This window comes from Eriocheir sinensis, chromosome 19, assembly GCF_024679095.1.
Source record: "Eriocheir sinensis breed Jianghai 21 chromosome 19, ASM2467909v1, whole genome shotgun sequence".
NCBI classification, from domain to species: Eukaryota; Metazoa; Arthropoda; class Malacostraca; order Decapoda; family Varunidae; genus Eriocheir; species Eriocheir sinensis.
In genome coordinates this window covers 14,817,468-14,834,250 of record NC_066527.1, presented here as the reverse complement: position 1 = coordinate 14,834,250, position 16,783 = coordinate 14,817,468, and the positions used below count along the sequence as shown (strand labels likewise).

Sequence of the window (16,783 nt, the reverse complement as noted above, 5' to 3'; positions counted from 1 at the left end):
AGGATAAAAGGAAGTGAAGGGAAGGACGGGAGGAAGGAAGGGAGAGTGAAGTCAACAAGGAAAAGAGAAAGATTGAAAACAGAGAAAAATGACAAAAAGGTGCAAAAAAGTGCTAAGGTAGGTCAGGGAGGGGAAAACCAGGTCAGAGCGAAGTGGAAGGGTAGAGGAGAAGGAGGAGGACAGAAGTGGGTAATTTTGACGCTGCCTTATCTTATGTGATACTCAAGGGAAAGTCCAGAGGAGAGATTAGATATGTGTTAGAGGGTGATGAAGATGATGACAGAGAGAGAGAGAGAGAGAGAGAGAGAGAGAGAGAGAGAGAGAGAGAGAGAGAGAGAGAGAGAGAGAGAGAGAGAGAGAGAGAGAGAGAGAGAGAGAGAGAGAGAGAGAGAGAGAGGAAAAAAGAAAAAAAATAATGAGAAAAAAAAGAAAATTATGATGAAGAAAAATGAGAAAATAAATATGATGGTAATAGAAAGACAGAGAGAGAGAGAGAGAGAGAGAGAGAGAGAGAGAGAGAGAGAGAGAGAGAGAGAGAGAGAGAGAGAGAGAGAGAGAGAGAGAGAGAGAGAGAGAGAGAGAGAGAGAATCACACATCAACCTCTATACACACACACACACACACACACACACACACACACACACACACACACACGCACGCACGCACGCACGCACGCACACAAAATAAAAAACTTACCAATTATATTCTTAAGTCTCTCCTTCCTTAATCAATCACGTGACCAGGACCAGGTGTACACGGTTGCCTTTGTTTTGTTTTCTTCGTTATTTTCTTCCCTTTACGAATGATCGATATAAGAGGTCATACGCACTCAACTACTTTTCTATATTTCTTTTTTTTCAAAGTCAAGTTCAAAGGTCACAAAACAAGGTCACACGAATGTCTTTCTTGTTTTCTTTTCGGTTTTTTTTTTTTTTCAACTGTATTTCTCCTCGTTAGTTTTCTTCCCTTTTAATCCCCGAAAACATGATCTTTTCTTTTTGTTTCAGTCGTTTTTTTCTTTTCCGTTATTTTCTTCCTATCAATACAAGCAGTCTTCCCACCAGTACAACTAACACCAGCGACGACAATAGTACTAACGTAAATCCTATTCATGCATTGCCTAACTTTGTAATATCTACCGATGAAGTCCTAAATGCTCTCTAATCTCTTAAAACACACACCTTGAATTACTTTGTAAATTACAGCCGCCAGCTATTGGCGGTCAGGTACACCAATGGATCGCGAATTGGTTGAGCAACAAAAAACAAAGAGTGGTGATCGACGGATTTAACTCAGAGTGGGCGCCGGTCACTAGTGGCGTCCCTCAGGGCTCGGTTCTTGGCCCAGTGCTCTTCATTATTTACATCAACGATGTGGACGTTGGAATCAATAATCTCATTAGTAAATTTGCAGACGATACAAAGATTGATAACTCGGTTCTCACTGACAAAGACAGGCAAAGCCTCCAAGAAAATTTGCATAAAATTTCAGCATGATCTGATAGATGGGAGATGCCCTTTAATGTAGACAAGTGCCCGGTCCTTCAAGTTGGACCAAAAAATAAGAAGTTCGATCACGAAATGCGCGGCGTTAAACTCAAAAGCTTTCAGTGCTTCAAGGACCTGGGTGTCAAAACCGCGTCAAACCTCAAATTCTCACAGCAATGCATCGACGCAGCAAATAAGACGAACAGAATGCTGGGCTTCATTAAAAGAAACATTTATTAAAAAATAAGGATGCAGTTTATTCAGACCCCACTTGGAATATGCGGTACAGTTTTGGTCTCCCCACCATGCAAAGGATATTGCTAAATTAGAAGGTGTTCAAGGTTGGACAACAAAAATGATCCCTTCCTTGCGCAACAAACCCCACGACGAGAGGCTCTCAACCCTTAACATGTTCTCTCTTGAGAAATGTCGCCTTCAAGGAAAACTGATCGAGTATTTTTAAATACTTAATGGCCTTACGAATGTGGATAAATCAAAGTTGTTTATAACTGATGACACTTTGCGAACGAGAAATAATGACACAAAAATTAAATGTAGACAAGTAAATTCAGACTGCACCAAATTTTTCTTCACCAACGTTGTAGTGCGAGAATGGAATAAGCTCCCGCCTTCAGTGGCCCAGTGCAACACGATTGACTCCTTTAAAAACAAGCTCGACCGACACTTCCTTTAACTTGATATTTACTAAAGTAAAAATGCAAAGTTCTGGTGCCATCTGATTAATATAAATTCACTTAGGTTTAAGAACACAACACCTAGTCTGGACCAAAGTGTCAGTGTGGTCTGAATTTATATGTAAATCTCTGTAAATATCTTTCTCTTTATCTCTGTCTATCTATCTATCTCTATCTTACGCACACACTCTTATTTAACTCGTCCTTCTCTTTCTCTTACACCCTTCTCCGCCTATCTCTCCCCCTCTCTCTCCCCCTTTCTCTCCCCCTCCCTCTCTCACCTTTTTCAGCAGCTATATAAGCACCCAGTTCCTTGCTCTATATTTCAGTTGGCACGTCACTCGCTCACTCACTCACCCATCTTTAACCCTTTATCAGACCAACACACACACACACACACACACACACGGGTTGGTGGTAGAAGGAGTCCACCACCACCACCCAACACCACCACCAGCATCACCTCCACCACCACCATGGACGCCGCTGTCAACTCCACCGTCGCCGCCGTGGCCTCCAACGCCACGGACCAAACCACCAACGTCGACTTGAGCTACAGAGTGCGGGCAACCTTCTACGCCTTGTCCCTGGACGAAACTTTCATAGAACACCCCAAGAATGTGCCCAATATCGTACTTGAGGTAAGGAAGTGGTGGTGTGGGTGATGGGGAGCTTTTTTTTTTTTTCTTTTTTTTTTTTTTTTTAGATGCTGCCTGTTGCGCCGGTAGACTGTCTTGGACGACTCCAGCCCGTTAGTGGCGCAGGCGAATTTTGTTTGTATTGGCTGCCGTGATGCATGACTCTTGCTGCCCCCCGGTGCTCCTCTTGAACCACCCGCTGAGCAACACTTCTCTGGGCAGTATCCGGTGATGGATGGTAATTGTCAGCGTGCATCAGTGAGACTCAAACCTAGGTCCACGGGCTCACAACGCCAGCACGCTGACCACTCGGCCACCGGGAAGGGGTGAGGAGGGGGTGAGGTGTTGGGAAAATATGATATTAAATGGTGGGTGTGAGTGTAATTCACTCACGGCCTGATCACGAGCTGGGCTCGTCATAGCCAGTAAGTACCGCCCCAACAGGCAAGGGGCTCGTTATAGTCGATCTCTGGGCATTGCTGAGACCCCAACCGCCACACACCCCATCCTCCTTGCTCAAAGGGGGACAGTAACCACTCCTTTGTCAAAGGAAAAATTCCGGCCTGAGCGGGGCTCGAACTTCAGCCTGCCGGGGCCGTAAAGCCTGACAGCGCAGAGCTTTATCCGACTGAGCCATCGGAGTTGTGCTATCGGTGTGTGTGTGTGTGTGTGTGTGTATGTGTGTGTGTGTGTTCCAGTTTGATATTTTCCCATAGTCTAACAATCTCACTCTCCCCCCAGACCGTGCCCATTATGGTGATCATGACTCTGTTGGAGCTGATCGTCCTGAGATCCCGCGGCATGGGCGACAGGTTCCGGCTGCACAACGCCGCCATCAACTTCGCTACGGGGGTGCTCAACGAGGCGGCCAGGGTGTGAGTATGGCAGGGGGAGGCAGGGAGAGGTGGGGGAGATGTAGCAGGGAGGGAGGGGAAGGAGAGAGAGAGAGAGAGAGAGAGAGAGAGAGAGAGAGAGAGAGAGAGAGAATTACATAGATTTACATAGAAAATCACACCACACAGACCCCATGGTCCAGACTTGGTGGTCTGTCCTTAAACTTAAGTGATTTTACATTAATCAGAAGGCTCCAAAACGTTGCATTTCTACTCTGGTTGATATTAAGTTGAAGGAAGTGACGGTCGAGCTTTTTTTTGAAGGAGTCAATCGTGTTACACTGGACCACTGATGGTGGAAGCTTATTCCATTCTCGCACTACAACGTTGGTGAAGAAAAATTTGGTGCAGTCTGAATTTACTTGTCTACATCTGAGTTTTATGCCATTGTTCCTCGTGGGCAAAGTGTCATCGATCATAAACAATGTTGATCTGTCTACATTCGTGAAACCATTAAGTATTTTAAAACATTCGATCAGTTTTCCTCGGAGGCGACGTTTCTCAACAGAGAACATGTTAAGGGTGGAAAACCTTTCTTCGTAGGATTTGTTGCGCAAGGAAGGGATCATTTTCGTTGCCCGACGCTGAACACCTTCTAATTTAGCAATATCATTTGCATGATGGGGAGACCAAAACTGTACCGCATATTCCAAGTGGGGTCTGACTAAACTATTGTAGAGCGGAAGTATTACATCTTTATTCTTGAATAAAAAGTTTCTTTTAATGAAGCCCAACATTCTGTTCGCTTTATTTGCTGCATCGATGCATTGCTGTGAGAATTTTAGGTTTGACGCGATTTTGACCCCAAAGTCCTTGACGCATTGAACGCTTTTGAGTTTAACGCCGCGCATTTCGTAATCGAACTTCTTATTCCTCGTTCCAACTTGAAGGACCTGGCACTTGTCTACGTTAAAGGGCATCTCCCATCTATCCGACCAAGCTGAAATTTTGTGCAAATCCTCTTGGAGGCTTTGCCTGTCTTCGTCAGTGAGAACCGAGTTACCAAACTTTGTGTCGTCTGCAAATTTACTAATGCGATTATTGAGTCCAACATCCACGTCGTTGATGTAAATAATGAAGAGCACTGGGCCAAGAACCGAGCCCTGAGGGACGCCACTAGTGACCGGCGCCCACTCTGAGTTAAATCCGTCAACCACTACTCTTTGTTGTCTGTTGCTCAACCAATTCGCGATCCATTGGTTTACTTGACCGTCAATACCTATTTGCTTTAATTTGTAAAGTAATTTATGATGTGGGACTTTATCAAACGCTTTCTGGAAATCAAGATAGACTACGTCCAGTGATTTGGTTACATCATAAACAGTGAAGAGGTCGTTATAAAAGGTTAATAGGTTTGATAGGCAGAATCTTTTGTTTCGGAAGCCATGTTGTGAGTCCCCAATTAATGAGTGGCTTTCAAGGTAACTCACAATTTTGTCTCTAATTATGCCCTCAAGTAGCTTACCTACAACCGAAGTTAGACTAATGGGCCTGTAATTACCTGGTACTTTTTTGTCTCCTTTCTTAAAAATCGGTGTCACGTTAGCCTTTTTCCAATCCGAAAGGACGATGCCTTGTCGCAAGGACATATTGAATCCGGTTGTGAGGGGGGAGAGTATTTCGCTCTTTGTTTCTTTGAGCAGAGTTGGATATACTTTGTCAGGTCCAGGACTTTTATTTGTTTTAAGTGATTGGAGGGCTTTAAGGACTTCATCGGGTTTTATTTCAAAGTTAGGCAATGCATCCTCGGGATTTACATTAGTACTGGTGTTGGTGGTAGTGGTGGGAGGACTGTCAGTATTGAACACCGAGGAAAAATAATTGTTTAATAGGTTTCCAACGTGTTGGCTGAGAGAGAGAGACAGAGAGAGAGAGAGAGAGAGAGAGAGAGAGAGAGAGAGAGAGAGAGAGAGAGAGAGAGAGAGAATTACATAGAAAAATCAGACCACACAGACCCCATATTCCAGACTAGGTGGTCTGTCCTTAGACCTAAGTGATTTTACATTAATTAGATGGCTCCAAAACGTTGCTTTTCTACTCTAGTTAATATTAAGTTCAAGGAAGTGACGGTCGAGCTTGTTTTTAAAGGAGTCAATCGTGTTACACTGGACCACTGATGGTGGAAGCTTATTCCATTCTCGCACTACAACGTTGGTGAAGAAAAATTTGGTGCAGTCTGAATTTACTTGTCTACATGTGAGTTTTATGCCATTGTTCCTCGTTCGCAAAGTGTCATCGATCATAAACAATTTTGTTCTGTCTACATTCGTGAAACCATTAAGTATTTTAAAACATTGGATCAGTTTTCCCCGTAGGATTTGTTGCGCAAGGAAGGGATCATTTTTGTTGCTCGATGCTAAACACCTTCTAGTTTAGCAATGTCCTTTGCATGGTGGGGAGACCAAAACTGTACCGCATGTTCCAAGTGGGGTCTGACTAAACTATTGTAGAGCGGAAGTATTACATCTTTATTCTTGAATAAAAAGTTTCTTTTAATGAAGCCCAACATTCTGTTCGCTTTATTTGCTGCATCGATGCATTGATGTGGGAATTTGAGGTTTGACGCGATTTTGACCCCCAGGTCCTTAACGCATTGAACGCTTTTGAGTTTAACGCCGCTCATTTCGTAATCGAACTTCTTATTTTTTGTTCCAACTTGAAGGACCTGGCACTTGTCTACGTTAAAGGGCATCTCCCATTTATCCGACCAAGCTGAAATTTTGTGCCAATCCTCTTGGAGGCCTTGCCTGTCTTCGTCAGTGAGAACCGAGTTACCAGTCTTTGTGTCGTCTCCAAATTTACTAATGTGATTATTGAGTCCAACATCCACATCGTTGATGTAAATAATGAAGAGCACTGGGCCAAGAACCGAGCCCTGAGGAACGCCGCTAGTGACTAGTGTATTTCTGTTAGTTTTTGTCGGATTTCTACGAAGTTAGCTCTTTTGAAATTGGGCACCTTTACTTTATTTTCAGTCACTGATGATTGAGCTCTAATGTCGACGCGCAAGAATCGAGGTGTTCTCCTACCGTGACATTACTGACTAGGTTATCTTGGATCGTTATAACAAGGTCGAGTATATTATTTTGTCGAGTTGGTTCAGAAACCATTTTGCTTAGATAATTTTTGTTCTAAAAATTCGATCATTCTATGTGACTCGCCTTCTGTACCTGACAGTGTCGCCCAGTCGATATGGGGGAGGTTAAAGTCTCCTAATATCAGTGAGTCGTTGTTATTAAGTGACTGCCTTAAGATGCTGTACATTTCAGGGTCGTCATCGAGTGATTGCCCGGGAGGTCTGTTGATGACAGATATATTTAAATTGACTTTTGCAATGTTTACTCGCACGCACAAATGTTCAACGTTACTGTTTCTTGGTTTTTTGTCAGTGGGTTGCAAATAGCTTTTGATAAAAAGAGAGAGAGAGAGAGAGAGAGAGAGAGAGAGAGAGAGAGAGAGAGAGAGAGAGAGAGAGAGATGGGTGGCAGGGTTAAAGTGAAGGGACAGAGGATAAAGGGTTCGTAACACACACACACACACACACACACACACACACACACACACACACACACACACACACACACACACTTTTTCATCTGCTCGTTTTTTTCTTCTCTTTCTTTCCTTTTAACAAACACCCACACGAGGACTTATTCACCTAAATCCTCACTCCTATTGTTTTTTTTTTTTTTATCTCCATTTCAGAAAACAAACCCTGAGGTAGACAAACGCTTTCCCAGCTAACCGTGTCATGTCTTATTTCTGTTTTCTTTATAGATTTTTCGTTGTTCATTTGTTTTCTGTTCTCTTACTCTATTTTATATCTTCTATCACAAACACAATCACAAACTCATTTCCGCCAATATTGTTTTTCTATCCTCCTTTGTTTCCATTTTCTCTATATAGTTTTTTTTATTATCTTTCTATTGTCTTCTCTTAAATTCTCTCTTCTTCACAGATTCACATCCTCTCGCTTTTCTCTCCTTCCTTCCTTTTTCTTCGCGGATTCTCTCCTACTTCCTCTTCCTCTCATCTCTCTACCTCATTTATATTGTTTTTTCGTAACATTTTTCTGGGTTTTTTTCCATTATTTTCTATTTTTTCTATCATATATTGTTCTCTCACTTTTCCTTTTAATCTCTCCATATTTTCTCACGTATCTTTTTATTATCACTATTTTTCGGTTACCACTATATTGTTTTTCTCTAATTCTCTCCCTCTTCGCCACCTTCTCAATTTTCTCTCATCTCTTTTAATTGCTACTCTATAATTATGTATCTTTCTTTCCTTCTCTCCCTCTTCGCAGCTTCACTTCCTTTTCTATTCCTCTTCTCCTCTCTACTCCTCTCCTCTTCCTCTCATATTATCTCCGCTTTTCACTTTATCTTTCTTTATTCCCCCACCCCTTCTTCACAGATTAACCTCCTCTTCCTATTCCTCCTTCTCCTCTACTCCCCTTCCTCTCATCTCTACATGTTCCTTTATTTTCTATCCCTCTCTTTATCCCTTACTTTATCTTTCTTTATTCCTCCACCCCTTCTTCGCAGATTAACCTCCTCTCCCTATTCCCCTCCTCTCCTCTCCTCTCTACCTTCTCCTCTACTCCCCTTCCTCTGATCTCTACATTTTCCTTTATTCTCTATCCCTCTCCTTATCCCTTACTTTATCTTTCTTTATTCCCCCACCCCTTCCTCGCAGATTAACCCCCTCACCACTCCTCTCCTCTCCTCCTTCTACTCTACTCCCCTTCCTCTCATCTCTACATTTTCCTTTATTCTCTATCCCTCTCTTCACAGGTTCATCTTCCGCGGGGCTGAGTTCGCGGCCTACATTTGGGTCTACAACAACCTGCGCATCACGGAGCTCTCCTGGAACTCCCCGTGGACCTACTTCTTTGCCATCCTGAGCGTTGACTTTTGCAACTATTGGTGGCACAGGTGTTGTCACGGTGAGTCCCCACATACACCTATGTCCACATACACCTGTCCCCACATACACCTGTCCCCACATACACCTGTCCCCACATACACCTGTCCCCACATACACCTGTCCCCACATACGCCTGTCCCCACATACGCCTGTCCCCACATACGCCTGTCCCCACATACGCCTGTCCCCACATACACCTGCCCCCACATACGCCTGTCCCCACATACACCTGTCCCTACATACACCTGCCTGGCTGCACACCTGTTTTGATTAATTAGGGCTCGTATTTGTTGTTGTTGTTTTACTTTTTGGTTAAGATAAAGAGTAGAGAGAGATGATAGAGAGGAAAAGGAGGATAAGAGGTTGCGAAAAGGAAGAGAGAAAATAAGAGAAAGAATATAGAAAGGAATTAGAAGGATGTGATTTTTTATTTTATTTCCGCATCGCTGTTATTTCCTTATTTTTTTATATTATTTCATTTTGGTTGAGACAGAGAGTAGAGAGAGATGATAGAGAGGAAGAGGAGAGGTTGCGAAAAAGAAGAGAGAAAATAATAGATAGATAATAGATAAATAATAGATAGATAATAGAGAATAGAGAGGAAGGGGAAGAGGAGAGGTTGCGAAAAGGAAGAGAGAAACTAAGAGAGGAATATAGAAAGGAAATAGAAGGATATGATTATTTTTATTCTTTACTTCCACATCGTTGTTATTCCTCTTTTTTTCTATTATTTTCTCTCTTTTAACTTAGCATTTTCTCTTCTATTTTCTCTTAGTATTTAATCTTTTATTGGATAATTTTTTCATTTTTTTCTATAAATATACTCTTTTTTCCATTATCTTTCTATCTTTTTTTTATATCTGTTTGTTTTTCTATTTCTTCCTGTTTGTTTGTTTTAAGATGTCACACACCTTTCCTTACCTTTCCTCACCTCTGTATTGGTAGATAGTTGAAGATGCTGGTGGTGGTGGTGGTGGTGGGGATGGTGATAGTAGTATTTGCAGGTTCCTGAGTCTAACAATCATGATGGTGGTGGTGGTAATGGTAATAGTGGAGGTGATAGTGGTGGTGGTGATGGTGGTGGTGGTGGTGATCGTGGTAGTATTGGTGGTGGTGGTGGTGGTGGTGTTTGGTATGCAGGCAACACACTGGAGCCTCTCAAAATACATGGGGTGAGGCCGCCGTGACCCCGCGCGGCCCACATACATTACCGATGTGTGTGTGTGTGTGTGTGTGTGTGTGTGTGTGTGTGTGTGTGTGTCGACCGAGTTTCTGGTGCTAATAATCCTACTTACTGAGAGAGAGAGAGAGAGAGAGAGAGAGAGAGAGAGAGAGAGAGAGAGAGAGAGAGAGAGAGAGAGAGAGAGAGAAGGGAAGAAGGGAAGGAAAGGAAAAGACAGAAGGAAAATAGAAGAGAAAGAATCAATACAAGCAAAAGAAAAGGAGAGGAGAGATAAAAAAATAATGATGAAAATAACGACAGAAAAGATAATAAGAAAGAAGGGAAGGGAAGGGAAGGACAGAAGGAGAATGGAAAAGAAAGAAAAAAAACAGGAGTGAATGAATGAATGAATAATAATGATGATGAAGAAGATGACGATAATGACGGAAGAAAAGATAATGGAAAGAGAAGAAGGGGAATGAAAAGGGAAAACATAGGCATAAGAAAAGGAAAATAGAGATAAGAAAAATGATGATGATGATGATGAAGGTGACCCTGACCTCTTCTCGTTCTCCGCAGAGCTCTCGTTCATGTGGGCGGCTCACTACGTTCACCACAGCTCCGAGGACTTGAACGCATCGGTGGGCGCCAGGATTTCAGTCACCATGAGGCCGTTCAAGTGAGTGACCAACCCCTTTTATTGCCCTTCACCTGCCCCTTCATCCTTCCCCTTCTTTCCCTTCCCAGTCCTTATTTATTTTATTTTCCTTCCCTTTCCTTCCCTTGTCCCCTCTTGCCTTCCCCTCTTGCCTTCCCCTTCTTCCCTTCCCATCCCTTATTACCGCCCGCAAAAGAATTTTGCGGAAGGTATTGTTTTCAGCTGTGTAATTTTTTTTTTCTGTAACGCGATAACTTTTGAACCATTACAGCTAGGATGTTGAAACTTCATAGGTGGACAACTAATGGCTCCACACAGGTAAATTTCGATTTTCAAGGTCAAAGGTCAAAGTTCAAGGTCACCGAGGTCAAAAATAAAGTAATCCTTCCACTGGCACGAGTTTTGAGAGATGAAGTAGGGCAGGACCTCACCCAAGACTTAATTGCATATTTTCACATTTTGAGCACTCCGACCAGAGGGTGTTGGCAGCGGGCGGTTTGCACTCGTTAGAGTGTCCAATGTCTAGTTTCTTTTTCTTTTACTTTCTTCCCACTAATATTTTCCTTTCGTCTCCTTTTCCTTTCCTTTCCTTGTTTTCCTTTCCTTTCCTTTCCTTCTCCTTCATTTATTTTCCTTCCCTTCCCTTCCCTTGTCCCCTCTTCCCTTCCCTTCTCTTTCTTTCCCTTCCCCTTCTTCCCTTCTCTTCCCTTCTCATTCTTTCCCTTCCCTTGTCCCTTCTTCCCATCCCTTCCCTTCCTTTTCCTTACCATTTTTCTACTTTCCCTTTCCTCATAATCCTTTTTCCTTTCTTTCTTTTCCTTCCCTTCCTTATCTTTTCCTCATTCTTTTCCTTCTTTTTCTTTCCCTTCCTTTATTTTCCTCTCCTTCTACATCTCCTTTCTCCATCCATTCTGTCTTTTACTTCCCCACCAACTCCTTCCTTCTCCTCCTCTTCCTCCTCCTTCATCCACCTCCTCTTCTTCCCCAGGTGGATGTACTTCATTCCCCTCGCGGTGGTCGGCCTGCCCCCCTCCACCTTCCTAGTCCATAGTCAGCTGGGCTTCGTGTGGGCCTTCTGGGTGCACAACGAGGCGTGGCCCAAGACGCAGAAAATCATCCCTGTCTTCGGCCACATTATCGAGTTCGTCATGTCCACGCCCAGCCACCACCGCGTTCACCATGGTAAGGGGCTGAGGGGCTTAGAGGGGGCTTCAAAAGGGGTTAAGGGCTTGAGGTTGGGGGATGGATGTGTTGGGGTAGGGTGCTGGGTAAGGGAAAGGAAGGGAAGAAGATAATGGAAAGATGGAGGGAGAATGGAAGAGAAAGATAGAAGGAAAAGGAAAAGACGAAAGGAGAATGGGACGAAGAGGAATACATAAGGAGAAGGGAATGGAGAGATGGAGGAAGAATGGAACAAAGAGAAAGATGGAATGGAGAGATGGAAGGAGAATGGAAGAGAAAGATAGAAGGAGAAGGGAAGGAAAAGACGAAAGGAGAATGGGTCTAAGATAAATACGAAAGGAGAAGGGAATGGAGTGATGAAGGGAGAATGGAAGGAAGAGAAAGATGGAAGGAAGAGGGAATGGAAAGACGAAAGGAAAAGAGAAGCGAAAGAGAGAAGGAAAAGGAAGCAGAGGGGCTGAGGGAAAGGGGCTGATGACCGAAGATATGCGGCTGAGAACTTAGGATAATAGCGTAGGACTGAGGGCTTGGGCCTGATTGGCTGAGGGCTTAAAATTTGGGGCTGTGTGGGAACCCTCTTACCCTCTCCCTTCCCTCATCCTCTCCCCTCAGCCGTGAACAAGTACTGCATCGACAAGAACTACGGCACGACGCTCATCATCTGGGACCGTCTGTTTGGCACCTTCGTGGAGGAGCGGGAGGACGAGGAGCTCACCTACGGCACCATCTCGCAGAAGGACAACAACCACATCGTTGGCCTACAGGTAAAGGGGAAAGGGCAGGTGAGGACAGGTAAACAGGTGAAGAGACAAAGGTAAACAGGTGTAACAGGAGGGAGAGAAATAGCGTGTGATACAGGGAGGAGGTGAGAGGGAGAGGTAAAGGGAGAAGAGAAGATCGTGAGAGAGAGAGAGAGAGAGAGAGAGAGAGAGAGAGAGAGAGAGAGAGAGAGAGAGAGAGAGAGAGAGAGAGAGAGAGAGAGAGAGAGAGAGAGAGAGAGAGAGAGAGAGAGAGAGAGAGAGAGATGAATAGGTATAAAAGTAAATAATGAATGGCGTATAAAACATAATATAGACAAGTAGAAAAGCAAAGAAGAAATAGAGAGTTCGATCAATAGACTAAAAAGCAAAGTGGAGTACTGAAGTAGAGTTCGTTCAATAGAATACAAGAAAACAATCAAAACAAGTGGAAAAGTAAAGTAAGAAATTAGACATAAACCATAATATAGACAAGAAGAAACAGAGTTCGATCAATAGACTAAAAAGTAAAATGGAATATTGAAGTAGAGTTCGTTCAATAGAATACAAGAAAACAATCAAAACAAGTGGAAAAGTAAAGGAAGAAATTCGACAACATGCCACATTAACACACACATTATATACCTTTTTCCATTCTTTCCCTCGCAGGCTGACCCGTGGCGTGACCTCTGGGGCCGCATATGCTCGGTGGACAGCCTCTTCGACAAGATCAAGACCATCTTCTACGGGCCCGGCTGGGTGAAGGGCAAGCCCCGACTCGGCGACCTCGATGACCTGCCGGAGGTGAGAGTCTGCTGGAGTCTGCCTTAAAGGGCCACGTTTTCTTTGGTTCGGGTTCGGTTTTCTGAGTCTGTGTGTGTGTGTGTTTTAAATGGAGAAATGGGGTTTGTACGTGTGTTTGTGTGTGTTTTATTGAATGGAGATTGATTAAGAGAGAGGGGGAGAGAGATAGATAGATAGAGGGGAGGGGTAGTGTGTGTGTGTGTGTGTGTGTGTGTGTGTGTGTGTGTGTGTGTGTGTTTAACTTACCGAAGACGCATTAAGAAAGAAAAAAAAGTCACATTAACTTGTTATCATTCCACTTATCTATTTATCATTTATTCAACTCTTTATCATTATTCATTATTTACTTTTATACCTATTCATCTCTCTCTCTCTCTCTCTCTCTCTCTCTCTCTCTCTCTCTCTCTCTCTCTCTCTCTCTCTCTCTCTCTCTCTCTCTCCTCTCTCTCTCACCTCTTTCTCTCTCTTCACCTGTTTACCTTTGTCTCTTCACCTGTTTACCTGTCCTCACCTGCCCTTCCCCCGCAGCGGATCGTGAGGAAGAAGCACCAGTACGACGCTCCCTGGTGGATTAATCTGTACCTCTCCCTCCACTGCTTGTTCGTCCTCATTATGTACTTCGACGCCGGCGGGAGAGTCGTGGTAAGTCCCCTTCCTTTCGTTGCTTTAAGTGACCTCATCATACCTTCACTTTTCTTACCTTACCTTGCCTTACCTTACTAACGCTAATCCCCCTAATAACCCTCCTTATTCCTCTTTTTCATTACCCTACTAACTCTAATCTCCCTACTAACTCATCCCCCTCCTCTTCTTCCTTACCCTACTAACTCTAATCTCCCTCCTAACTCATCCTCCTCCTCTTCTTCCTTACCCTACTAACTCTAATCTCCCTCCTAACTCATCCTTCTCTTTCCTCACCCCTACTAACTCTAATCTGCCTCCTAACTCATCCTCCTCCTCTTCTTCCTTACCCTACTAACTCTAATCTCCCTCCTAACTCATCCTCCTCCTCTTCTTCCTTACCCTACTAACTCTAATCTCCCTCCTAACTCATCCTTCTCCTCTTCTTCCTTACCCTACTAACTCTAATCTCCCTCCTAACTCTAATCTCCCTCCTAACTCATCCTTCTCCTCTTCTTCCTTACCCTACTAACTCTAATCTCCCTCCTAACTCATCCTTCTCCTCTTCTTCCTTACCCTACTAACGCTAATCTCCCTCCTAACTCATCCTTCTCCTCTTCTTCCTTACCCTACTAACTCTAATCTCCCTCCTAACTCATCCTTCTCCTCTTCTTCCTTACCCAACTAACGCTAATCTCCCTACTAACCCTCCTTCCTCTCCCTTCATAGCACCTCAGTCAAGCGGTGAGGCTGATCTCTCTCGTCTACATCTTCGTCTCGTACGCTGGGCTCGGCGGGCTGTACACGACCCACCTTGGCTCCATGTGGATTGAGCCCGTTCGTCTCCTCGTCTCCGTGCCCATGTTCCTCCTTCTGCCGATCTTTGCCTCCGAGCGCCTCGCCATGGCCATGACCACGATTAATCTGCTAAGTCTCCTGCTCTGGCCCGCCCTTAGAAGCCAGGTGTTGTCGCAGGGGAAGAAGGTGGAGTAGAGAGAGAGGTGGACAGGTGGGGAAGGAATATAAGAAAGGGAAGGAAAGGAAGAGAAAGTTAAGGAAATGGGGGTAAAGGGAGGGGAGAGAAGAGAAATTGAAGGAAAGGTAAACGAGAAAGGGAAGGAAGGGTGGAGAAATGGAGGGGAAGGAGAGAAAAGGAAGGTGGAGTAGAGAGGGAAATGGACAAAGGGGAAGATGGAATGCAGGGAAAAGGAGAGAGAGGAAGAGGAAAGAAAGATGGATTAAGGAGAAGAGTGGAGAAAGGGTTGGAAAAGTGGAGTTAGGAGAATAAATAAACAGAAATGGGGATAAAGGGAAGAAAGGGAGGAGAAAGTGAAGGAAAGAAAGGGAAAATGAATGGATAGGTGGAGAAGGGATTGAAAGGTGGAGTGAGAAGGAAAGAGAAGGAAAGGTGGATGAGAAAAAGAAGGAAAGGTGGGAAAAGGGGAAGGAACGGAGGAAAAATTGAAGGAAAGGAAGGGAAAAGGGGAAATTGAAGAGAAAAAGGATGAAAGAGTGACGATACCGGGTAACTCTTGCAATATAATGTTGGACAGAATAGGGATGAAAGAGTGACGATACCGGGTAACTTGCAATATGAAGTTGGACAGAATAGGGATGAAAGAGTGACGATACTGGCCAACTCTTACATTAGGGAGTTGAACCGAGTAGAGATGAAAGAGTGGCGATACTGAGTAACTCTTGCATTAGGAAGTTGGACAAAACAGGAATGAAAGAGAGACGATACTGGTTAACTCTTGCAAGGATGAAAAAGTGACGATATTGATTGACCCTTGCATTAGGAAGCTGAAGAGAATAAGGCTGAAAGAGTGACGATGCTGGCTAACTCTTGCTATAGGAAGTTGGACAGAATAGGATGAAAGAATGAAGATACCAGTTGATTCTTTCATTACCATGTCGATAGCATAAGTTTAATGACATGTCTGCTGGCTTCGCTTTGAACGATATAACGATGCATGTAATGTATTGCTGATGTATATATGAATGTATTGTTAATTAGTATTACTTTGTACAGGAGCTTCAAAGTTAGTCTATAGATAATGACTCGTGCTGTATTTTTTTTTTCAGTACCGTACAAGTAGTATTAGTTTTGTTCTTGTTATTTTTATCATTATTATTGTCATTATTGTTTTTATTTTCATAATTTTTATCATTTTGTACTCTTTATTACTATTATTATTATTATTATTATTATTATTATTATTATTATTATTATTATTATTATTATTATTATTATTATTATTATTATTATTATTATTATTATTATTTTATTACTATTATTACTATTTTTACTCTCATTATTATCATTATTATCACTGACTTGAGCTCTGACCGCATCATATCGATGAACAAAAAAAACAAGTATCCATATCTTTTTACTAGTCTGATTGTTTTGACGTTTTACTATCTTAAGTGTCATCCTCTTCCTCTTCTTTTCCCCGTGATAAAGAGAAGAGAAGGAGGAGGAGGAGGAGGAGCTGAAGGAGGTGGAAGGTTTCAATTAAAAAAAAAGACCTGCATGCACTTTTTTCTTCCCCCCTCCCTCCCCCCTGATCAAGTGTGTGTGTGTGTGTGTGTGTGTGTGTGTGATTTATAAACACTTGAGACGGGTTTTACACACACACACACACACACACACACACACACACACACACACGCTCGCAGAGAGAGAGAGAGAGAGAGAGAGAGAGAGAGAGAGAGAGAGAGAGAGAGAGAGAGAGAGAGAGAGAGAGAGAGAGAGAGAGAGAGAGAGAGAGAGAGAGAGAGAGAGAGAGAGAGAGAGAGAGAGAGAAGGGAGGAGGAGGAGGAGAATTTAGATTTCAAAGGTAAATTGTGAATACTGGAGTAAAATATTTATGTTGGAGAGGTAAAAGGTGTTAGAGAGAGAGAGAGAGATATTTACATAGATTTACATAGAAAATCAGACCACACAGACCCCATGGTCCAGACTTGGTGGTC

General features: G+C 43.2%; 1 protein-coding gene across 1 annotated transcript; it reads left to right on the top strand.

Annotated features, from left to right (window-relative positions):
- Positions 1-2,499: 2,499 nt before the first annotated feature.
- Positions 2,500-16,344, top strand: LOC127000763 (alkylglycerol monooxygenase-like). The gene is made up of 9 exons (XM_050864796.1): positions 2,500-2,824; positions 3,563-3,696; positions 8,511-8,662; positions 10,385-10,484; positions 11,452-11,645; positions 12,258-12,409; positions 13,052-13,186; positions 13,715-13,828; positions 14,537-16,344. The coding sequence occupies exons 1-9, from the start codon at positions 2,660-2,662 to the stop codon at positions 14,798-14,800; spliced, it is 1,410 nt and encodes a 469-aa protein (XP_050720753.1). The 5' UTR covers positions 2,500-2,659; the 3' UTR covers positions 14,801-16,344.
- The last annotated feature ends 439 nt before the right edge of the window (positions 16,345-16,783 follow it).

Excerpts from the sequence above, each read along its gene's own strand:
- LOC127000763 (XM_050864796.1), top strand. The coding sequence starts at position 2,660 with ATGGACGCCGCTGTCAACTCCACCGTCGCCGCCGTGGCCTCCAACGCC. Across the intron at positions 2,825-3,562 it reads TGCCCAATATCGTACTTGAG|ACCGTGCCCATTATGGTGAT; the intron begins GTAAGGAAGTGG and ends CTCTCCCCCCAG. Across the intron at positions 10,485-11,451 it reads GTCACCATGAGGCCGTTCAA|GTGGATGTACTTCATTCCCC; the intron begins GTGAGTGACCAA and ends CTTCTTCCCCAG.